We start from the raw sequence: 21,055 nt of genomic DNA, 5'->3' as shown, positions 1-21,055 counted from the left end.
CAGGGGTGGCTGCAGTGGGGGTGGGGATGCAGGGGGATGAAGGCCACACTGACGGCCGGGCAGAGTGATGTGACCAGATCCTGCCAAGAAGCTAAGGCACAGGAGACAGGCTGGAACCAGCACACCCCACAGCAGGGAGTGGAAAGGACAGGACGGTGGACGGCAAGAGTCACTGGACTGAGGAGCAACAGGCAGTTGCATGTGAGGAAAGGGCCAGAGAGAGCAGACGGAGAGAGTGTGGGGAGCAAGACTAGCAGTGAACACAGAGGAGGAGCCTAGGAAAGACCAGGGCGAGGGAGACCAGGTGCACATGGCCAGGAGGCAGTGGTCCTGCAGGAAGCCCGGGCAGCAGCAGGGAGGCCCCCAGAGCCCACGACACATGGGAGATCCACATGGGGCCCGTGGAAGGGGGTAGGACTCAGTACAGGTGCTGGACGGTGGGTAGCTGCCTGGAAAAACAGGGTGGAACACCACCTCACTCCTCACACCAAAATAAACCCCAGACTCATCACACAAGTCCTTAAGACTTGAGGACTTAACCTCAAGGAAAAAATAAAGTACAAGAAGCAGAAAGAGAACATGTTTTGTAATCCAGCAAAGGGGAAAGCCTTTCTAACCTCAACTCAAAACCCAGAAACTTAAGAGAAAAGCTGATAAATCCAACTGCACTCAATCTTCAAAATGTCTGCATTGTAAAAACTAAACACGGGGCTGGCTGGTCAGCTCACTTGGTTAGAGCGTGGTGTTGGTAACACCAAGGTCAAGGGTTCAGGTCCCCATGCTAGCCAGCCACACACAAAAAAAACCCAACCCAAATATACATAAAAGGTGAAGGAATATAACTTCTATAAGACTCAACACCAAAAACACAGTTTATAAAGTGAAAAGCTGATAAACTGGACCTCACCAAAATCATGAACTCTTGCTCTGCTGAAGGCCCTGTGGAGAAGGTGAACAGACGAACTGCACACTGAGCAGAGGGCCCCCTCAAGAACCCAAGGAGAATCTCAGACTGAGCACTGTAAGCCAACAGTGCAGCGAGGAAACGGGCAAAAAAATGTGCACCGACGCGCCACTGAAGAGGACCCAAGGGCGCAGACAAGGCCATGAACAGGTGCTCACTACTAGGGAACCACTAGGGAAATGCAAACTAAAACTGCAGTGAGGATGGGGTCTCACACATCAGTGGGGGGAACATCAGATGGGACAGCCACCTGGAAAACAGTTTGGGGGCCGGCCCATGACTCACTCGGGAGAGCGTGGTGCTGACAACACCAAGCCAAGGGTTAAGATCCCCTTACCAGTCATCTTTTAAAAATAAATAAATAAATAAATCGATCGATCAATCAATCAATCAATCAATCCACTGTAAGAGCTGGCCTGTGGCTCACTTGGGAGAGCGTGGTGCTGCCAACACCTAGCCAAGGGTTAAGATCCCCTTACCAGTCATCTTTTTAAAAATAAATAAATAAATAAATCGATCGATCAATCAATCAATCAATCAATCCACTGTAAGGGTCGGCCTGTGGCTCACTTGGGAGAGCGTGGTGCTGACAACACCAAGTAAAGGGTTAAGATCCCCTTACTAGTCATCTTTTTAAAAATAAATAAATAAATAATCAATCAATCAATCAATCAATCAATCCACTGCAAGGGCCGGCCTGTGGCTCACTTGGGAGAGCATGGTGCTGACAACACCAAGTCAAGGGTTAAGATCCCCTTAGTGGTCATCTTTATAGGAAAAAAAAAAAAAGAAAGAAAACAGCTTGGCAGTCTCAACACAAACAATTAAACGTGCAGCCACCACAGGGCCCAGCAACCACACTCAGGGGGCATGTATCCCAGAGATGGAATTTTAAGTCACACAAAAAACTGTACATGCACGTTCACAGCAACCTTATTCACAATAGCCAAAACCCAGAAACAACCAAATGCCCTGCGGCAGGCAGAGCACAACGCTGAGGACCCCTCTGCAGCTGAGAGGAGCAGACTCAAGCCACCCACAACCTGGACAGACCTCAGGGCGCTATGCTGCTCTCAAAGGTCACACGCGGCATAAGTCTGTTTACGGACACTCTTCTTTTTTCTTTAAGGAAGCAGGATCGACCCTCTGCATGTTCAAGTGGACATGCTGGTGCCATCGTTGACACAAGTACAGAGAGGATGGCAACAGAACAGTCTTTCAGTTCTTGTGGGAGTAGCTTTTTACAGTGCGGGTGGAGCTGAGTACCCTCCCCTCAGTAACTCATGGGAATAGGGGAATCCGGGAACCCATTCTGAGGCCACACAGAAACTGCTCTTGTCACCTAGCCAATGCCAGCCACTGGTCCAACTTCAGTCTGCACAGACGAGAAACCTAACTTTGTCCATGTCCTCAAAGACAAACGTCACCACCCAGCCGCTGCTCCTGGAGGAGATCGCTATGAGGATTGCTACCACCAGCCAGAGCAGGCTTCTTTCTCAGGGAGGGAAGGAAAAGCTGCCGCAGGAGAAACTATGTTCCTGGCTACAGCCCCGGGGAGCCACACACTGGCATAGCACACCGCTTTTGGCCCTTGGCTGACACTAACCTGTTCAGCTCCTCTGTTGGCTACACCGCCGCTACCGCCACAGTCGCCACACCGCTGTAAATGGTAAAACCATAGAGATGGAGCAGAGAAGAGTGGCTCCCACGAGCTGGGACGCTAAGAGGTCAGCTCCAGAGGTCCTTGTAATGGACTATACTGCGTGTGACAGTGCTGCACAGAGCCAGTGCACATGTGAGTGTTAAAGCTGCAGAACCAATGAGGCCCATGTGGCATGTGTCAGCATCCCCTTGAGGAGCTGCACTCTAGGCACGATGTCACCATGGGGGAATCCAGGGACTCTGCAGGGGATCTAGGAGCCATTTCTTACAGCTGTATGTGAATCTACAACTATCTCAAAATAAAAAGTCTAAAAATAAACAGAATGAAGGAGCAAACCAGAGTGGGGAATGATATCTGCAATACATAACCAACAACGGGTATAAAGAGAACTACCAAAAAGCAAAAACAAAACCACCACCTAAAAGAAAAATGGGCCAAAGACTTCAATAGCCAGTTCACGAGATCAGGACAATCAATCGGTACAAAACAGTGCTCCAGGCCATCAGCCGCCAGGGACGTGCACATAGCCCCCATCCCCACAAGCCACTACACACCCAGCAAAACAGAATTAAAAAGACCTCAGAGACCAAGTGCTGGGGAAGATGCCAGACGCCCGCGAGGAGCACCCACGTCCTCACTGCCTGTCCCCTCCAGGCACTGCCTCCGATAGACTATGTGATGTGATCCCGCACTAGAACCTGTTCCGGGGGACATCAGTAGAAAGGGCACTACCAGAATATCTGGCCAGCTGGGACATGGCTTGTCCATGTCAAGTCCCCTGAGGCCATGAGCTGCATTTGGTCTCAGGAGACAGCACGGAAAGTAGCCTCTCAAATGCCTGGCCTCACAGGCAGTGGTTCCCTGCAAACCAGGGTCATTCAGGCTGCAGAACTGGGGGGAGGAATCACCTGCCACAGCCCTTGCTTGGCATGGTGCTGGCATAAGACGCACCTTTAAGACCAGCCCTCTGAGCCTAAAGGGATTATCATCTCCACTTTATGGCTGAGAAAGCTGAGGATCCAGGATCCACAAAGGAGAGATTTATGTGTCCCAGGCTCACCTTGTGGGTGTGCAGCAGGGTCTAGAGTCCATCTGGACTCCCATCCATGTCCCCACTGCTCCAGGCTGACAAGTATCTCAGAGCCAACACAGTAATGGGGTTAACAGCCTCCTAGCTCACAGGGATCCTTCCTCCACATCCCAGGTCCTCAGGTGGCATGCACCTAGGCACCTGATGCTCCTCTGTCCTTCCCCTGCCTCAAACCCTGCCTGTGCTGCTACATGGGGCCTCCTGAGGCAGCTCACGATGCCTAACATGGGACCATAGCTCCTCTGACACCCCTGGGCCCAGCCTCCATGACCCACCTGCCCACACAGCAGATGGAGCCCCCAAAAGTGAACCCATGGTCAGGGAGTGTTCTCAGCAACAGAGTCCCTGGCATCGGCCCCCCCACCGTGGCTCCCCAAGACTCTGCCACTGCAGCCACCTCCCAGGCGGACACAGGCTCCAGAAGGGTGGCATCTCCACCTCTTCTTCCTGCTCATTCATTCATTCGTTCCAAAGGGCTTTCTGAGCTCTGCCTCCTCCTGGGATGGATAAAGAAGCCCCTCCACGGCCACAATTCAAGGGAGGTGGGAGAGGCTCCACCTGGCTATAATGCACCCACTTCATGGGGTGGGACGTGGGGAAGGAGCACCCAGGCCCAGGGAAGGTTGACATAAAGGTCTGGAGGAGGACACTAGGCTCCTGAGGACTGGGAAGCAGCAGGAGGGCGGGAGTGGGGGGCCCATGGTGGGGGCCCACACACCACCCCAGCAAGGACTGAGCACCACCCCTGGGCCTCTCCCTCCATAGCAGCCCCTGCCCCAGGTCCCATCAGGTCTGTGTTTTGTCCCTGTTCCTCATCGGCCTCTGAGCCCCTCCCCTCGCTGCAGACCAGGGACCCAATGAAAACGAGAACAAGCTGTCCCTTCTTGAAACCCTCACTGGCACCAAGGAAGGTCCAACCTTCTCACACGACGCATGGGCATCCTAGGCCTGGGGCCTGCACAGGCTTCAACCTAACCACCCACAGTACCTGTCCACTGCCCCCACCAGGCCAGACTTCATGTCGTCCCCACGTGCCCTGCCTCCTGGCAGATGGAGCAATGGAGTCCCTGTGCCTGGATCACATTTCCCCGAGTGTCAGGGTTCTCCCCTTTATAAACCTTTTTCATTGTAAAGTATGACAAAGTACATAAAACAAAATGCACCTAAAATGAACACACAGAACGCTGAGCAGCTCTCCCTCACTCCCTGGTGGCGACCACTTCCTTGGCTTTCTATTTTTACCACCTATGCACCTACGCATGCACCTACGGGCACAGCTCAGCACTGACAGATTTGGACTTTATCAAGCGGTCTCTGCTGTGCTCCTTTACTCACTATTATGTGTGTGAGATCATCCACTCTGGGGCTGGTGACTAAGTTTCCCCTATTACTGGCTAAGAGTCCATTACCTGACTACACTCCCATTTATGCACCCTTCCACCTCGGAGGACACCAAGGAAGCTCCCTCCTGAGCCTGTGATGAACAGGCTGCTTTGAAAATCCTGTAGGCAGATCCTGGTGCTCATGGGTCCACCTTAGGTTATAAGAAGTGAATTACTAGATATTGCAAACTGCCTTCCAAACTGGTTACATCAGTTTATCAACTCCCACCAGCAATGTAAGGACATTCCAGTTATTCTATATATTCTACAGTTACTCATGTATAGAATAGCTGGAATATTGCTATATTCATATTCTACATATTTTATTCATGTGTGCATGCACAAGGTGGGAGGGGGAGGGAGACATGTTCTTTTGTCAACCTGAAACATGGGGCGTGGTATCTTCCTGCAGTTTCAGTTTGCATTTCTGTGGGCATTAATGAGGTAAGGCATCTTTCCAAAGATTGTCTCCTATATTATCTTCTAAAAGCATGACAGTTTGTGTCACATTTAAGTCTGTTAGCTGCCTGGAGCTGATGTTTGTATATGGTTTGAAGTAGGGGTCTAACAGTGGTTTTAAAATATGCCTGCAAATTCTGTGACACTCCTCCCTTCAAAAGGTAGAGCCTGGTCCCCTCCCCTTGAGTGTGGGCTGTACTTAGTGGCTCACTTACAATGAATCAAGCGTGGCAGAAGAAACAGGCATGATGCCCAAGGGAGGACACAAAGGGCTCTGTGGCTTCCTCCCCACCCTCTTTCAGATCGCTTGCTCTGGGGAACCCAGCGCCAAGTGTGAGGACATTCCGGCAGCCAACAGCCTTGCAAGTGAGCCGGACCCTCCAGCCCCAGCAGAGAGCCATCGACTGGGCTGCTTCTGGATTCCTGACCCAATGAGACTCAAAGTAATAAATGCTGTGTGAAGCACTACATTTGGGGTGATATGTTGCACAGTGATAAGTAACTAACACAGGCTCCAATCCACTGTTTCTTCCGCACAGATATCCAGGTCTCCAGTTCCGTCTGTTTCAGCACTGCTTCTCCCCAGTATTCCGCAAGGCCACTTTGGTAATAAGTTAAATCCCCATGTACACGTAGGCCTGACCTAGACTCTCAATTCTTCTCCACTGGTCAATTTGTCCATCCTTGAGCCTGCACCCCATATCTCTCCCAATGACTCTTAAGTCTCTGCTCTGGTTCCCACCTCCTGGGTGGCTAACCCCTGCTCATCCTCTGGTCTCAGTTTCCATGACCTCAACGCCCCTCAAACTACCCCCAGCATAACACTTAGCAGTAGAACCATAGAAAAATAGAAACTATAGGGCCGGCCCGTGGCTCACTTGGGAGAGTGCGGTGCTGATAACACCAAGGCCACGGGTTCGGATCCCTATATAGGGATGGCCGGTTAGCTCACTTGGGAGAGCGTGGTGCTGACAACACCAAGTCAAGGGTTAAGATCCCCTTACCGGTCATCTTTTAAAAAAAAAAGAATGAAAAAGAAAAATTGAAACTATCCTACCATTTTTGATCTATAAAAAATAAATGTTATTTAGCTCAGTAACAACTGCCTGGCTGACAGCCCCACGAGGGAGGGAAGACCCCTGCAACATCTGTACATTGCACACACCCAGGGCTGGACTTAGGAGTGGACCACACAAGGCACTGACCACACTAACTGTGAGTTCTCACAGAAGGGTCTGTTGGGGCCAGAAAATCTGGGACAGCCTCTCCCCAGAAATCAGGGGAGGCTCTGAATCTCCCTCCTTAACTTCCTTTCCCTTTGCCACCTGGCTCCAAAATAAATCTAATAAACAAACTCACAGTGAGGTGTCGGAAGCCCAAATGAAAGAAGCTATCCAGTGAGTTATATGCATTTGAAAGAGACTCACTGAGTGCTTAAGATAAAAGCCAGACCAGGACTAGGAGAGATAAAGGGAGCGGAGGGCAGGGAGAGCTTCCAGCAGCACCCGAAAGCACAGCTTTCTAGAAGCCAGGGCCATAGGTGCCACTTCCGGTGCACTGTCTCACAAGCTTCATGGCTCCAATAGGCCACGACCCCTGTGCTGTGTAGATTTGGAAACTATGGTCTGTCAAGTACAACAGTAACGAAACAAAGATAATGAAAGTGAGCTTTGGAGAGGACATTATAATCCTGGGTTTGCTCTGACTCAAAACTCACCCCCCACAGAGACAATGACCCTCGGTGAGGTGGGCAATAGCACAGGAAACTGGGGGCCAGACTGCTGCCAGTGGCACAGAGTCTGGGAGTTATGAAAGGAAGAAGCATTTGGGCCACGCAGGTACCCAGCCTTGGAATACGAGATGTTCTGGGGCCAGATGACCAGCTGAGGATGCACATGTGCCCACTGTCTGAGGTTCTGTAAACCTAAGATGAGAGGGAAAGGGGCATCCCCAGGGAAAAGAGTTCACAAGTTGTCAGCAAATTCCTAAACACTGGTGGGGAGAGCGGTGGGAGCCACAGACCCGAGGGACACGGCACAGGGCGGTGGCCAAGGGAAAGGAAAACAGGGAGGAATGGAGGACAAGGTTCAGAGCTCAAGGACGTGATAAAGGGAAGTGATGACATGTAAAACACAGCATCTCTTTGAACTCGAAGCCAGCCAAGAACGTTATTATGGGTTCAGGAGTAGGGACACTGGACCCACAGATAAGGAAACCTGATGTGCTTACAATGCCTGGCTCTGCAGATATGAACATCAACGTCATTCCCAACGTTTTTGCACCACAGACTGTGAACTAGGGTTCCAGAACAGAATGGACCTCTACCAACCACACAATGTAAAAATAAAGGCGTATTTCACTTGTGGGTATACATGCAAAAGAAACGGAACCTGGGACTCAGATATCTGTGCACTTGTATTCACAGCAGTGTTGTTCACAACAGCCAAAAAGTGGAGACAGCCCCTGTCTGTTGACAGATGAGTGGATAAACAGAATGTGGCACATCCGTACAATGCGACATTATTCAGTCATAAAAAGGAAGGGAATTCTGATACATGCTACAAATGTATCAGACATAAAACAACAAATATTGTATGATTTCACTTATATGGGTACGTAGAATAGGCAAACTCCCAAAGACAGAAAGTAGAACAGAGGACACCAGGGGCTGGAAGAGGGGAATGGCAGCTATTGCTTAATGGACAGTTTCTGACTTTGGTGATGTAAAGTTCTGGAAATGGACAGGGGCAACGGCTGCACACTGTGAATCTATCTAATGCCACTGAACTGTACACCTAAGAACGATGACAGTGATAACTCTCATGTTTTTATATTTTACCATAATTTTTTTAAAAAAGTAAAGATATGGGTAACAGGAAGAAGAGGAAACACCATGTGCCAACACCCTCTTCATCTCCATCAGGGTCATGCGGCTGATGACCGCGGGAGCAGAGAACACAGGTTCACACCTCTGTTGGGAGTGGAGCTGCAGAAGTTCCATTAAGAAAAGGCTGAAAAGCGGGCTGGCCTGCTAGCTCAATTGGTTAGAGCACAGAATTATAATACCAAGGTCACAGGTACAGATCCCAGTACTGGCCAGCTGCCAAAAAAAAAAAAAAAAAAAACAGAAAAGAAAAAATCATTCACCAAAGTAGACCACTCACTGAAACATAATGCAAGATTCAATCAACTTACAAAGACTGAAAGCATACAGAGTATGTTCACTGACTACAATGGAATTTAATTAGAAATCAAATAACAAAAAGATATCTGGAAAAACTCCCAAATATTTGGGAATTAAACAGCATACTTCTAAATAACCTATAGGCTAAAACAGAAATCAAAATGGAAATTTGAACATACTTTGAACTGGATGAAAATGAAAACACAACAAAATACATGAAATGTAGTTAAAGCAGTGCTTAGAAGGGAATGTCTACCTTTAAATGCTTAGATAAGAAGAAAGGTCAAATCCATGACATGGCTCAATCCCAACTTAAGCTTCTAACCTAAGAAGTTAGAAAAAGAGAAAATTAAACCCAAAGTAAAAGGAAAGAATAAGAGCAGATTTAATACAACAAAAAAACACTGAAACCAAAACCGGTTCCTTTGAAAATATCAATAAATTTGATAAACTTTTTGCTAAACTGATCATGAAAAAAAGAAGACAAGGTGGGGAAGATGGCGTCGACCATGCTGGTGCTGGTGCTGGTGACTGCGGCACAGCCATCAGCCCAGGGACTAATTCGAAGCTGTTGGGAGCGACTGCAGCGGCAGCTTCAGCAGAGCCAGCCAGGCCTTCCCCATCCTCCGTGGGGACCAGCATTAGCAGTCCAGGGTCCAGCCAAATTCATAGAGCAAGCAAATGATACCAGCGGAAGCAAGGAGAATTCCAGCCTTTTGGATGGTATCTTTTGGATGGCAGCTCCCAAAAAGAAACGCAGCATTGAAGTTAACCGGTGTAGGAGAAGAAACCCTCAAAAGCTTATTAAAGTTAAGAACAATATAGATATTTGTCCTGAATGTGGTCACCCGAAACAGAACACATACTTTGCAGCTATTGCTATGAGAAGGTGTGCAAGGAGACTGCAGAAATCAGATGACAGACAGGGAAACAAGAAAGGGGCCTTTTAAGGCTCCCACTATAGAGACAAACTATGGTGCTGTACACAGGAGAGACACCATCTGAACAGGATCAGAGAAAGAGGATCACTGAACGAGACAGGAAGCGACCATCCTGGTTTACCCAGAATTGACACCAAAGATGCTTAAAGAAGATGACTTCACAGTAAAACATTTCACCTGAAAGAGGAAGACTCTTTGTCTCCGTGTTGTTGCTGTGCTTCTTTTTAAAGCACACATGTAGTTTAAGCTGTTCTTTCTAAGTAGTTAGGTTTGTGTGGGATAATTTGAAGACTATATCATGAGTAAACTCTGAAAATGTCTTGTTTATGCAAAGGCTCAATGGATTAATACATCTGTTTCTATTACACTGTAAGGTTTTATTTTTTTATTTTTTATTTTATTTTTTTATTTTTTTTTTGTCTTTTTTTTTTTTCGTGACCGGCACTCAGCCAGTGAGCGCACCGGCCATTCCTATATAGGATCCGAACCCGCGACTGGAGCGTCGCTGCGCTCCCAGCGCCGCACTCTCACGAGTGCGCCACAGGCTCGGCCCATACTGTAAGGTTTTAAATAAACGTAAAAATTCCTGAATAAAAATAAATCAAAAGACTTAAAATTCAAAAAAAAAAGAGAGAAGACAAAAATTACCAATACCATGAAGGAAAAGAGGACATGACTACAGATGTTACAGATCATCAAAAGCAGAAAACGGGAACATTATAATTTACAATAAACTCAACAACTTATGTCAGGAGTCAACAGACTATAGCCCGTGGACCAAACGTGGCCCATTTACCAAACCATCTGATTTCGTAAATGAAGTTTTATTACACTACAGTCGTGCTCACTTGTTCACACACTGTCTGTGGCTGTTGTGTGCTATGTCAAAGCTGAGTACTTGCAACAGAGACCATATGGCCTGAAACTGCTAAAATAGTTACTATTTGGCTTTATAGAAAAAATTCCCACACCTGACTTAGATAAATAAATAGATAAATTCCCTAAATAAAACAAATCTTCAAAATGTGCTCAGGAGGAAATAGAAAACCTGAATATTCTTATGCCTATTAGAGAAATTAAATTTGCAATTAAAAACTTTCCCACAAAGAAAATGTCAAGCCCAGATGGCTTTATCAGTAAATTACATCAAACATTTCGGAAGAAACAGTACCAAACCTATAAAAACTCTTTCTGAAAGTAGAAGAGCAAAAAACACATCCCCACTTATTCTATGAGGCCGGCAATACCCTGATCCCAAAACCAGACAAAAACATGACAGGTTAAGAAAACTACAGGCCAATTTCCTCGTAAACAGTTTCAAAATCCTTTTAAAAATATTACCAAATTTAATCCAGCAGTATATAAAAGGGATACTACAACATGACCAAGTGGAGTTTATTCCAGGAATATAAGGTCAGTTTAACATTTTAAAAATTCAAGCACAGGGGCTGGCCATTTAGTTCACGTGGTTACAGCATGGTGTTGATAACACCATGGTCAAGGGTTCAGATCCCCATACCAGCCAGCTGCCAAAAAAAAAAGAAAGAATTTGTAGGGCCAGCCCAGCCCGTGGCTCACCTGGGAGAGTGTGGTACTAATAACACCAAGGCCACAGGTTCGGATCCCTATACAGGGATGGCCGGTTAGCTCATTTAGGAGAGCGTGGTGCTGACAACACCAAGTCGAGGGTTAAGATCCCCTTATCAGTCATCTTTAAAAAAAAATAATAAAATAAATAAATAAATATATATAAAATAAAATCAATAGAAGCAGAAAAAGCACTTACCAAAATTCAATATCCATTCATGATTTTTTTTAAAAGCTCAGAAAACTGGGAACAGAAGGAAAATTCCTCAACCTGACAAAGGACATCTCCAAAAAACCTACAATCAAATCACACCTAACAGGAAGAGAATAAACACTTTCCCCTACTGTTGGGAACACGGCAAGGATATCTACTCTCACCACTCCTATTCAACACTGTACTAGAGGTCCTAGCCAGAGCAATAAAGCAAAAAATAAAAGACAGATTGGAAAGAAAAATGTGAAACTCTGCAGATGTATCAAGACATGATCACGTATGCATATATAGAAAATCCTTAGGAATCCACAAAAGGGCTGCTAGAATAGGTGTATTGAGTGAAGCTGCAGGATTCCAGGACAATATGCCAAAATCAACTGTATGTCTCTGTACCGACAACAAACAATTGGAAAATAAAAAAGGTCAAATATCATTTACAACAGTATCACAAAGCATGAAATACTCTGATACTCCCTCCAAAAGGTAGAGCCTCATCCCCTCGCCATTGAGTACGAGCTGAACTGTTACTCACTTCTGACAAATAGGAAGGAAAAAACCAAAAAGCAGAAATGATGGGGCGCACCTTCAGAGACTGCCCGCTCTGTCCTGGAGCGCGCATGCTGGAGGCAATCAGCTGCCCTGTTGTGAGATACTCAAGCAGCTTCCTGAAAGGCCCATGTCTGAGGAGCCATCCTGTGGGGCTTCTCCAGCAACAGGAGCCCGCAGACCCCACAACCTTTGCTGATTATCCTACCTGCAACCACATGAGGCTCAGAGCCAGAACCAGCCAGCTCAGCCATTTTTGAATTCCTGACCAACAGCAACTGTGAGACAATAAATGTTTATTATTATTGACCCCTGCTCCCACCACTATACCTTGGGATAATTTATTACACAGCAAGATATTTAATACAGAGACCTAAATAAGTGGAGAAATAGAGCATGCTGTATATTGTTAAAATATTAGTTCTTCGGCCGGCCTGTGGCTCACTCAGGAGAGTGCAGTGCTGATAACACTAAGGCCATGAGTTCGGATCCTATATAGGGATGGCCGGTTGGCTCACTGGCTGAGCGTGGTCCTGACCACACCAAGTCAAGGGTTAAGATCCCCTTACCGGTCATCTTGAAAAAAAAAAAAAAAAATTAGTTCTTCCCAAATCGATCTATAGCTTCAACACAATCCCAATCAAACGCCCAACTTTTTGTAGAAGTTGACAAGCTAACTCTAACATTTATATAGAACTGCACAATATCTTGAATTATCGAAATGATTTGAAAAATCTCCAAGTTGGAGAATTTATACTACTTGACTTCAAAACTTATCTTAAAGCTACAGCAATCAAATCTGTGGGCTATTAGCATATGACCAATGAACAGAATAGAGAATCCAGAAATAGATCCGCACATATACTGTTGATTGATTTTCAACAAAAATAGTCGGTAAAGGTAAGGTAATAAAATGGGGAAAGGATAGTGTAGTGGATTGAATTATGTCCCCCTAAAGCTTGAATTGTGTCCCCCCCCCCCAGGTTTTATATGTTGGAAACTTGGCCCCCACTGTAACTGTTAAGAGGGTGGGAAATCTTTTTATGGTAATTGAAAGGTGGAGCCTTGAAGAGCTGACTTGATTGAAGGACCTTGCAGTAGTGAATGGATTAAAAATGGTGGTCAGAGGCGTGGTTCTGAGGGCTTTAAAAGGAGAGGAGAGTCTGTCTGTCTCTCTCTGCTCTCTCTGCTTCCACCATCTTGCAATGTGAGACCCCTGAGTCACTGAAGTCATCACCAAAGAAGGCCCTCACTGGATGTCTTCTCTGGACTTTGGACTTCCCAGCCTCTGAAACTGTAAACAATAAATTTTGTTTTCTTACAAATTACCCAGTGCCGTGTATTTTTTTGTTGTTTTTTGGGTTTTTTTACCGTAAGGGGATCGCAACCCTTAGCTTGGTGTTGTCAGCACCACGCTCAGCCAGTGAGCACACCAGCCATCCCTACATAGGATCCAAACCCGCAGCCTTGGCGCTACCTGTGCCGCACTCTCCCGAGTGAGCCACGGGGCCAGCCCATAGTTCCGTGTATTTCGGACTAATACAGATAGTCTTCCAAAAAATGATGCTGGAACAAGTAGATATCCACATGGAAAACAAAGTACCTTGACCCCTGCTCCCACCACAAAAGCAAGCACAAAATATCAAGAAAAAATCTTGATAAACTGGACTTCATCAAAATTAAAAGCATCTGCTCTTCAAGACACTGTTAAAATTAAAAGGCAAACCACAGACTGGGAGAATATAAGACAGCACTTCAAAAAGTTTGTGGAAAAATAAAATTAAAAAATAATATAAATCTTTCCATGAATTTGTGAAGTACCTCTTATTTGCAATACAAATACATAAGACTTGTATCCTGAAAATATAAAGAACTCTTAAAATTTAACAAAATAACCCATTTTTTAAGGGCAAAAGATGTGGACAGACAGTTTACGAAAGAAGATATACAAACAGCCAATAAAATAAGCACATGAAAAGATGCTCAACCACACTGAAAATGAGGGAAATGCAAATGAAAACCACAGTGAGTTGCCACTGCACACACACCCCTGAGAATGGACAAAGTTTAAAAGGATGACAATCCTGAGTTAGGGATAAAGTGGAGCAGCTGGAACGTGAAATGACACCATCATCTTGGAAAACAGTTTGACACTTTCTTATAAAGTTTTTTTGTTTGTTTGTTTAAAGATGACCGGTAAGGGGATCTCAACCCTTGGCTTGGTGTTGTCAGCACCACGCTCAGCCAGTGAGCGAACCGGCCATCCATATATAGGATCCGAACCCATGGCCTTGGTGTTATCAGCACCGCACTCTACCGAGTGAGCCACGGGCCGGCCTTTTTTTATAAAGTTAAACACACATTTCAACCCATCACTTCTATTCCTATTTATCCAACAGAAATAAAAACATGTCCACAAAGACTTGTATATATGAAATGTTCACAGCTGTTTTATTGATGATAGCCAAAAACTGGAAAGAATGGGAATGTCTATCAACAGGTACATGTATAGAAAAAATGTTGGTATATCTATACAATGAAATTCCAAAGCACTCAGCAAGGAAAAGGGAATGAACTACTGATATACACAACAGCCTGACCCTTCCAAACATTGCCTGGAGAAGGAAGTCAGACACAGAAGTGTTCCTTCCATATGATTCCATTTATCTGAAATTCTAAAGAAAGGACATTGGCTCTATTGTAACAAACAACAGATCAACAGTTGCCTGGGGTCGCATGCGGGGAGGACAGAGCAGAGGGGAATGAGAGAACTTTTGGGGGTGATGGAAATATTCTATATCTGGATTATGGTGGTTTTACAAAGCCCACCAAACTATACACTTAGAATAGGTTTATTTTACTGTGTAAATTATACCTCACTAAAGTTTGATGTAAAAAGTAAAAGTATACAATCCAAAAGTTTACCCCAGCCTTCACTCCTGCAGGGCCTGGCCCCTGCCTGCCTTGCTCTCTCTCAGCAAAGTCGCATGGCCTGCTGGACCTCAGAGGCCTCGAGCTCCACACACCACAGTGTCCTCTGGAGAGCTTGGCTCCGGAGCCAGACTCTGGGTTTGAAGCAGCAGTGAGCCATGGGGGGCTTGTTCCCGCATCTCTAAATGCAATGCTAACAGTACCTTCTTTATAAGGTTCTTATGAGGATTCAGTGAGTTAATACACACAGAATTTTTGTTGTCTAGAACAGGCATCGGCAAACTACGGCTTGCAGTCTGTTTAAAATGGCCCGTGTGCTAAGAATGGCTTTTCCATTTTTAAATTGGGGAAAAATTAAAAGTACAATACTTTATGTCACATGAAAATGATGTAAAATTCAAATTTTGGTGTTCATAAGGGGCCGGCCTGTGGCTCACTCAGGAGAGTGTGGTGCTGACAACACCAAGTTAAGGGTTAAAATCCCCTTACCAGTCATCTTTAAGAAAAAAAAATTTGGTGTTCATAAATAAAGTTTTGTTTAAAGACAGTTCATTTGCTTATGTACTGTCTGTGGCTGCTTTACCACAAAACGACAGAGATAGGGAGTTTTGAAAGAAACCATATCACCAGCAAAGCCTAAAATATTTACTATGTAGCCCTTCACAGAAAAGTTTGCCCACCCTTGGTCTATCACATTTATCTGCTGCTATCACCTTCTTCACTCCCACCTTGCATTAGCTGTTCCTTCTGTCTGAAAAGTTCTTCCGAAAGATCTGAGGACAGCTTGCTCCTTCATATAACTCTGGTCTCATCTTAAATGTAACCTCCTCAGTGTTCTGTGGTTACCTGGTCACCCTCTTATCTCATCAGCCTGTTTCAATTTTTGACATATCACTCACTATTTGCTTCCATGCTGTATCCTCAGAGATTAGCCCAGCAGCTGACTCGGAGGAGGCGCTCAGTAACTGAATGACTGGATACCTAATGTGCTGGCACTGGGAGTACAGCACAGAATGTGACACAGACGACTCCCAGCTTGCAGCTGAGCTGATGCGACAGAAAGACCTTCACTCAGGTGTACATGCAGATATTCCAGGGACACTTAGGAGGAAGTTCCAAGAGAGCCAGGAGGGGAGAGCATAGAACTACCACCCAGATGTCTGTACTGGCCACCAGGTGGTTGGGGCATAGGGGTGAGGTCTGGGGGCTAATAAGATCTGTCGAGTCACCTGAGACAGAGGTTCCTAAACTGCATACAGTGGAAAAATCCACAGAAACTAGCTGTTGATACAGACCAGAGATTCAGGAATCGCTAGGGCACAGACCCTAAAATTGAGCCCCCAAATAAGCAAGAGTCTCCTTGCTAGGTGCCTGCCAGAGCAGGCAACCCTCTGAAGAGAGGAGGGTCCAGGCATGCCCCAAGCAGGTGAGGGACGAGCCAATCAAGAGACCGGAGGGAAGGCTCCAGCCAAAAAGGAGGAAATCCAGCCCAAGCAGCAGAAGAAAGAACCCATTAAAGCCTCCCCCAAACCAGCTCTGATCAAGACTGGGGGCCTCGGGGCAGAGGTAGGCAGCTGGCACCTCAGAGCTCTGATCATCCATCACAGTGATGAGCATGGAGCCAGTGTCCATGCAGGTCCCAGCAGGCAGCCACCAGCCCCTCAGGCAACTCAGCCCCATACTGGAGGTCTCCTAAGCCAGTGGTGGCTCTGGGACCCTTCTGGATAGCCAGGGTGCTCCAGGTGAGACACTTCTCCCAGGGAAACCCCAATCCTGCTGGAGAGCACCTAGAGAGCAAAGACGCCCAGGACAACTCACTGCTGGGCTACAGTGGGAGAGCGGTGCGGTAACCCTGCCTCAGCCTCCACCCCCAAGTAGGGATCCAGGAAGAAAATTTGGGGAGGGCCAACCTTGCTTTGGCTCCCTTCAGCCTGGAAAGACTCCACATACCTCCCCTACCTACACCCATGGAAATTGATTCCACTGTGCGCTGAACCTCTGCCCTGGTACAGCCAGGGGCCCAAACCAGCCCTGGCTACTCCCTCCCAGGCCGGGTACTTGCCTTGCCCTGCCCAGGGCCAAGCACTTTTCACAGGTTAGTTAGTACTTCTCACCCTGATCTCAATCTGTGAGGTGTAGCCCAGGTGCCCCACATTACAAGTGGGGTCACATAAGTCCCTGAAAGCTTAAGGAACTTGCCCCAGAGAAGCTCCAGTTTCTCCTTTAGCCTAACTCCAAAACCCAAACAAAGCCTGGGCAAGTCACTTCTCGGTGGGCCTTAATCTCCTCATCTGAAAACTAAGAATTCCAGTGCTGTCTACCTGACCAACGGGTCGCAAAAATCAGAACTTCACATTCGATAGAACGGGAAATGCCCTACTGGCGGCCTGCACAGGCTGCCACCTTTACAAGCCTGTCTGACCCTTAGCACTGGCTGCCCCGGGCCTCACCCACTAACGCCCAGCGGGACCCAGCGCGGCTCCCGCCCCGGCCCCGGCCTGCTCGGGCTCCGGCCTGCACCCTCCCCGAGCTCCCCTCGGGCCGGCCCCCTCTGCCCCTCCGCCGGCCTCGCCTTCCTCGTCCTCCCCTCTCCCTCTCCCAGCCCGGCCTCCTGCCTCCTGAGCCCGGCCTCCCCTCCCCTCGGCCCGGGCCCCCCGCCCCGGCGCCGGCCCCTGGTCCCCTCGGTCCGGCCTCCTCCCCTCACGCCTCTCCTGCCGCAGACCCCGGAAGCCGCTCCTCACCTTCCGCCACGCGCAGGCCGCCGCCGGGCCGCGGGTCCGATCCCGGCCGCCGGTCAGGCAGCCCCGCGCTCCTACAGGCGCCGCGGGGGCGGGCCCCGCGCCCAGCCCTCGCCATGGCAACGCCACACTTCCGGTTCGCGCGCCTCGGAGCCGGAAGCCGCGGTGCCTCTTGGGATCAGGGGGCGGGGCCGGGTTGTCGGGGGCGGGGCCTGCCCAGGGTGCCTTAGTGGACGGCTGCGGAGCCTGCGGCGAGATCCCCTCGGTGGCAGCGACGTCCTCGGGATCCGGGTGGGGCGGGAAGGGAAAGTGGTCAAGAGGCTCCCGGGAGGGTGGTCATCTGTTTATGCCGGACAAAGCAGAGGCATCATGGGCTGTTGGAGGGAACAGTGTATGCAAAGGCACGGTGGGCAGCGGCCCAGGGGATAGTTCGGGGCGGCAGGGCAGAGTGTGGGCGGAGGTGAGCAGTCGGGACACGAGGAGCCTTGAACACCAGACCAAGGAGCCGGGTTTCATCCTGGAAGCAAGGGCCGACCAGTGGAGAGGGGGTGGCTTAAGACTTGTAGGAGAGAACGACGTCTTTGCTGACCGAGTGGGGCCAAGAGGCCGTAGGTTTAGCCTGGTGAGACGCGAGGACGCCTCAGCAGGAGCCCTGGGAACACAAAGGAGGAGAGGGCCCGAGGGGTGTTGAGGAGGTTAGAGGAGTCTAGCGGAAGCCAGGTGAGGTATGAAGGGAGAGTCCGAGAGAGTGGGGGCAGGGGCACAACCCAATGAGGGGTGGGGCGGGCAGGAACAGCGTGGCACCCCACATATATCATCCACCCCAGTCCCAGGCTTCCTCTTCCACTGTAAGCTACCCAGGAACAGCTGCATTCTCAGAGTAAAGTGGATAAAGTGTATCCCCAATCCCCTTCGAGTCTGGGGGCCCATGGTTCTGGTACCAGCACTAACCACCACAGCTGGTGCCTTGGCCCTGATATCCTCTTGGGCAAACTTGCCCAGTGTGGAGGAGGGGAACCTGGGTTTTGGGACAAAGTACAGAGCGCAGGCCTTGACTGACTGGAGGGGCAGAGCCACAGGTCAAATGGCCGGGAAGGAGAAGGTGAGGGGCCCACCTGGGCTCCCGAAGCATGCTCCTGGGAAAATCACCTGTCAACCTTGTCCCTCTTTTGTTCCTAGGGTAAGGGCTTCATGGCCTTTTCCTCTAGGAAGCCCTCCCTAATCAGGTCGTGGGTGAATGTCCAGCCCCTGGAGCCCAGGTCCTATCAGCTGCTTGGTCTTGAACTCCGATGAAACCCCCACCCCTTCTCGGCAGCTTGGCATGGGCAAATCACTCTCCCATCTGTTAAACAGGAGTCTGAGACCTGAGCCAGGCAGACGGGATAAAGTAATCATGGATCCTGGGTGCCTTCAAAGGGTTTCTCCTTAGCCCTTCCAGTTCCTTGGTGGTGCCCGGGCACCCAAAGGCAGCCCAGTAGAGGGAACTGAGGCCTTAGAAGGTTGCCCCAAGTCTCCACTGGAATCCTCTGCCCCTCCCTTCCAGATTAACCCAAACCTGCTAATTGTGGCAGCTCTCAGCACGCTCCCCTCCCCCACCGCAGTCTTCCTCCCTTCCCTCCCTCCCCTCCCCCTTCCATCCGAATGATAAAGGGCCGGGCCCGCCTGCCCCTGCCCGGCCTCAGACCCCGGCCCTACTTAGCCACACTGTCCCATCCCTGAGCCTTCCACCAGGCCAGGTCCCTGCCCACGCTGTCTGCCTCTCCTGCATGGGACCCTGCAGCGACTCCCGCGTGGGGCCCCCGGAGGCTGAGTTGCCCTCCCAGCCCCCCAAGAGGAGGAAGAAGATATACCTGCGGCATGACAAGCCCCCCTACACCTACTTGGCCATGATCGCCTTGGTGATTCAGGCCGCACCCTCCCGCAGGCTGAAGCTGGCCCAGGTGAGAGAGTTCCCCATTTCCCCTCACACTCGGTGGTGGGACCTTTCCCCAGACCCGTTCCCACCTACTTCCAGGCTCTGGCTCTGGCCTCCACCCCCACCTGGCCCCACCTGGCCCCACCCAGCTATGCCAGAGGGGCCGGTCCCGAGAGCTGAGCAACTTGGGTCCCACACTTCTCTGGGAGCCCTCAAACCCCGTCGTCCTGAGATGCAGAAGTGTTCCCTGGGAGGGCCGAGGGGCCAGCCCCGGGCGCCCCTGAGTCCAGCTGTGGGGGAGGGGTTGGGCACTGCCCCCTCCTGGCCCCAGCTCACGCGCCTGCTGGCCGCCCCATGGTTTCAGATCATCCGTCAGGTCCAGGCCATGTTCCCCTTCTTCAGGGACGACTACGAAGGCTGGAAGGACTCCATCCGCCACAACCTCTCCTCTAACCGATGCTTCCGAAAGGTGGGGCGGGGTGGGGGGAGGGCAGGCTCAGAAGCCCTGAGCATCCGGGGTCGGGCGGCCCCACCCAAGCCTGTGCTCCACAACAGGTGCCCAAGGACCCAGCGAAGCCCCAGGCCAAAGGCAACTTCTGGGCAGTTGACGTGAGCCTGATCCCGGCGGAGGCGCTGCGGCTGCAGAACACTGCCCTGTGCCGGCGCTGGCAGAACGGGGGTGCGCGCAGAGCCTTCGCCAAGGACCTGGGCCCCTACGTGCTGCATGGCCGGCCCTACCGGCCTCCCATTCCCCCGCCACCGCCGCCCAGCGAGGGCTTCAGCATTAAGTCCCTGCTTGGGGACCTGGGGGAGGGGGCACCCTGGCACCAACTGGCGCCACAGAGCAGCTCAGCTTCGGTGGGCACAGGGTGCAGTATGGAGGAGGCCGTGACCACCCCAACCCTGCACGTCTCTGAGAGTCCTCTGTGGCCCGTGTACCCGCTCCCTGGGCCCACGAGGGTGGAGAGGGAGACTTCACAGGGGGGGAACATCAGGCCTGCATCCCTCTCCCCAGAGCCCAGGGCCTGGCCCCTCCACTTACTGCAGGGTACCTCACATGCTGGGGAATTGCCCAGCAGGGGACACAGGGCCTCACTTTGGGGGCAGCTGCCCACCTCCTACTTGCCCATCTACACCCCCAACGTGGTAATGCCCTTGGCCCCACTACCACCCACCTCCTGTCCCCAGTGCCCACCTTCAACCAGCCCAGCCTACTGGAGGGCGGCCCCTGAAACCCAAAGGCCCCCGGGGCTGCTCTGGGATCTAGACAGTCTTTTCCAGGGAGTTCCACCCAACAAGAGCATCTATGATGTGTGGGTCAGCCACCCTCGGGACCTGGCTGCCCCTGCTCCAGGCTGGCTGCTCTCCTGGTACAGCTTGTGAGGCTCTTCGGGCAGGGGCTGATTTTTCCTCCTGCCCCACTGCCTTGATGGCGAACCAA

The 21,055-nt window shown here is 49.8% G+C and overlaps 2 protein-coding genes and 1 pseudogene across 3 annotated transcripts in view; 2 read left to right on the top strand and 1 right to left on the bottom strand.

The window, feature by feature from the left end:
• Nucleotides 1-17,783, bottom strand: part of PPP1R16A (protein phosphatase 1 regulatory subunit 16A) — a 28,391-nt gene extending 10,608 nt beyond the window's left edge. For both annotated transcript variants that reach the window (XM_063079699.1, XM_063079700.1), the window contains exon 1: nucleotides 17,703-17,783. The gene's annotated coding sequence lies outside the window, so the exon portion shown is untranslated. The remainder of the gene's footprint in view (nucleotides 1-17,702) is intronic.
• LOC134363576 (large ribosomal subunit protein bL32m-like) lies at nucleotides 9,240-9,814 on the top strand (annotated as a pseudogene).
• Nucleotides 17,784-19,465: 1,682 nt separating the features above from the next.
• FOXH1 (forkhead box H1) lies at nucleotides 19,466-20,997 on the top strand. Its single transcript, XM_063079099.1, has 3 exons — nucleotides 19,466-19,639; nucleotides 19,979-20,083; nucleotides 20,170-20,997. The coding sequence occupies exons 1-3, from the start codon at nucleotides 19,466-19,468 to the stop codon at nucleotides 20,995-20,997; spliced, it is 1,107 nt and encodes a 368-aa protein (XP_062935169.1).
• Nucleotides 20,998-21,055: the final 58 nt, after the last annotated feature.

This window comes from Cynocephalus volans, chromosome 15 (genome assembly GCF_027409185.1).
Source record: "Cynocephalus volans isolate mCynVol1 chromosome 15, mCynVol1.pri, whole genome shotgun sequence".
In the NCBI taxonomy this organism is placed as follows: Eukaryota; Metazoa; Chordata; class Mammalia; order Dermoptera; family Cynocephalidae; genus Cynocephalus; species Cynocephalus volans.
This window is presented reverse-complemented; position numbering and strand designations above follow the sequence as displayed.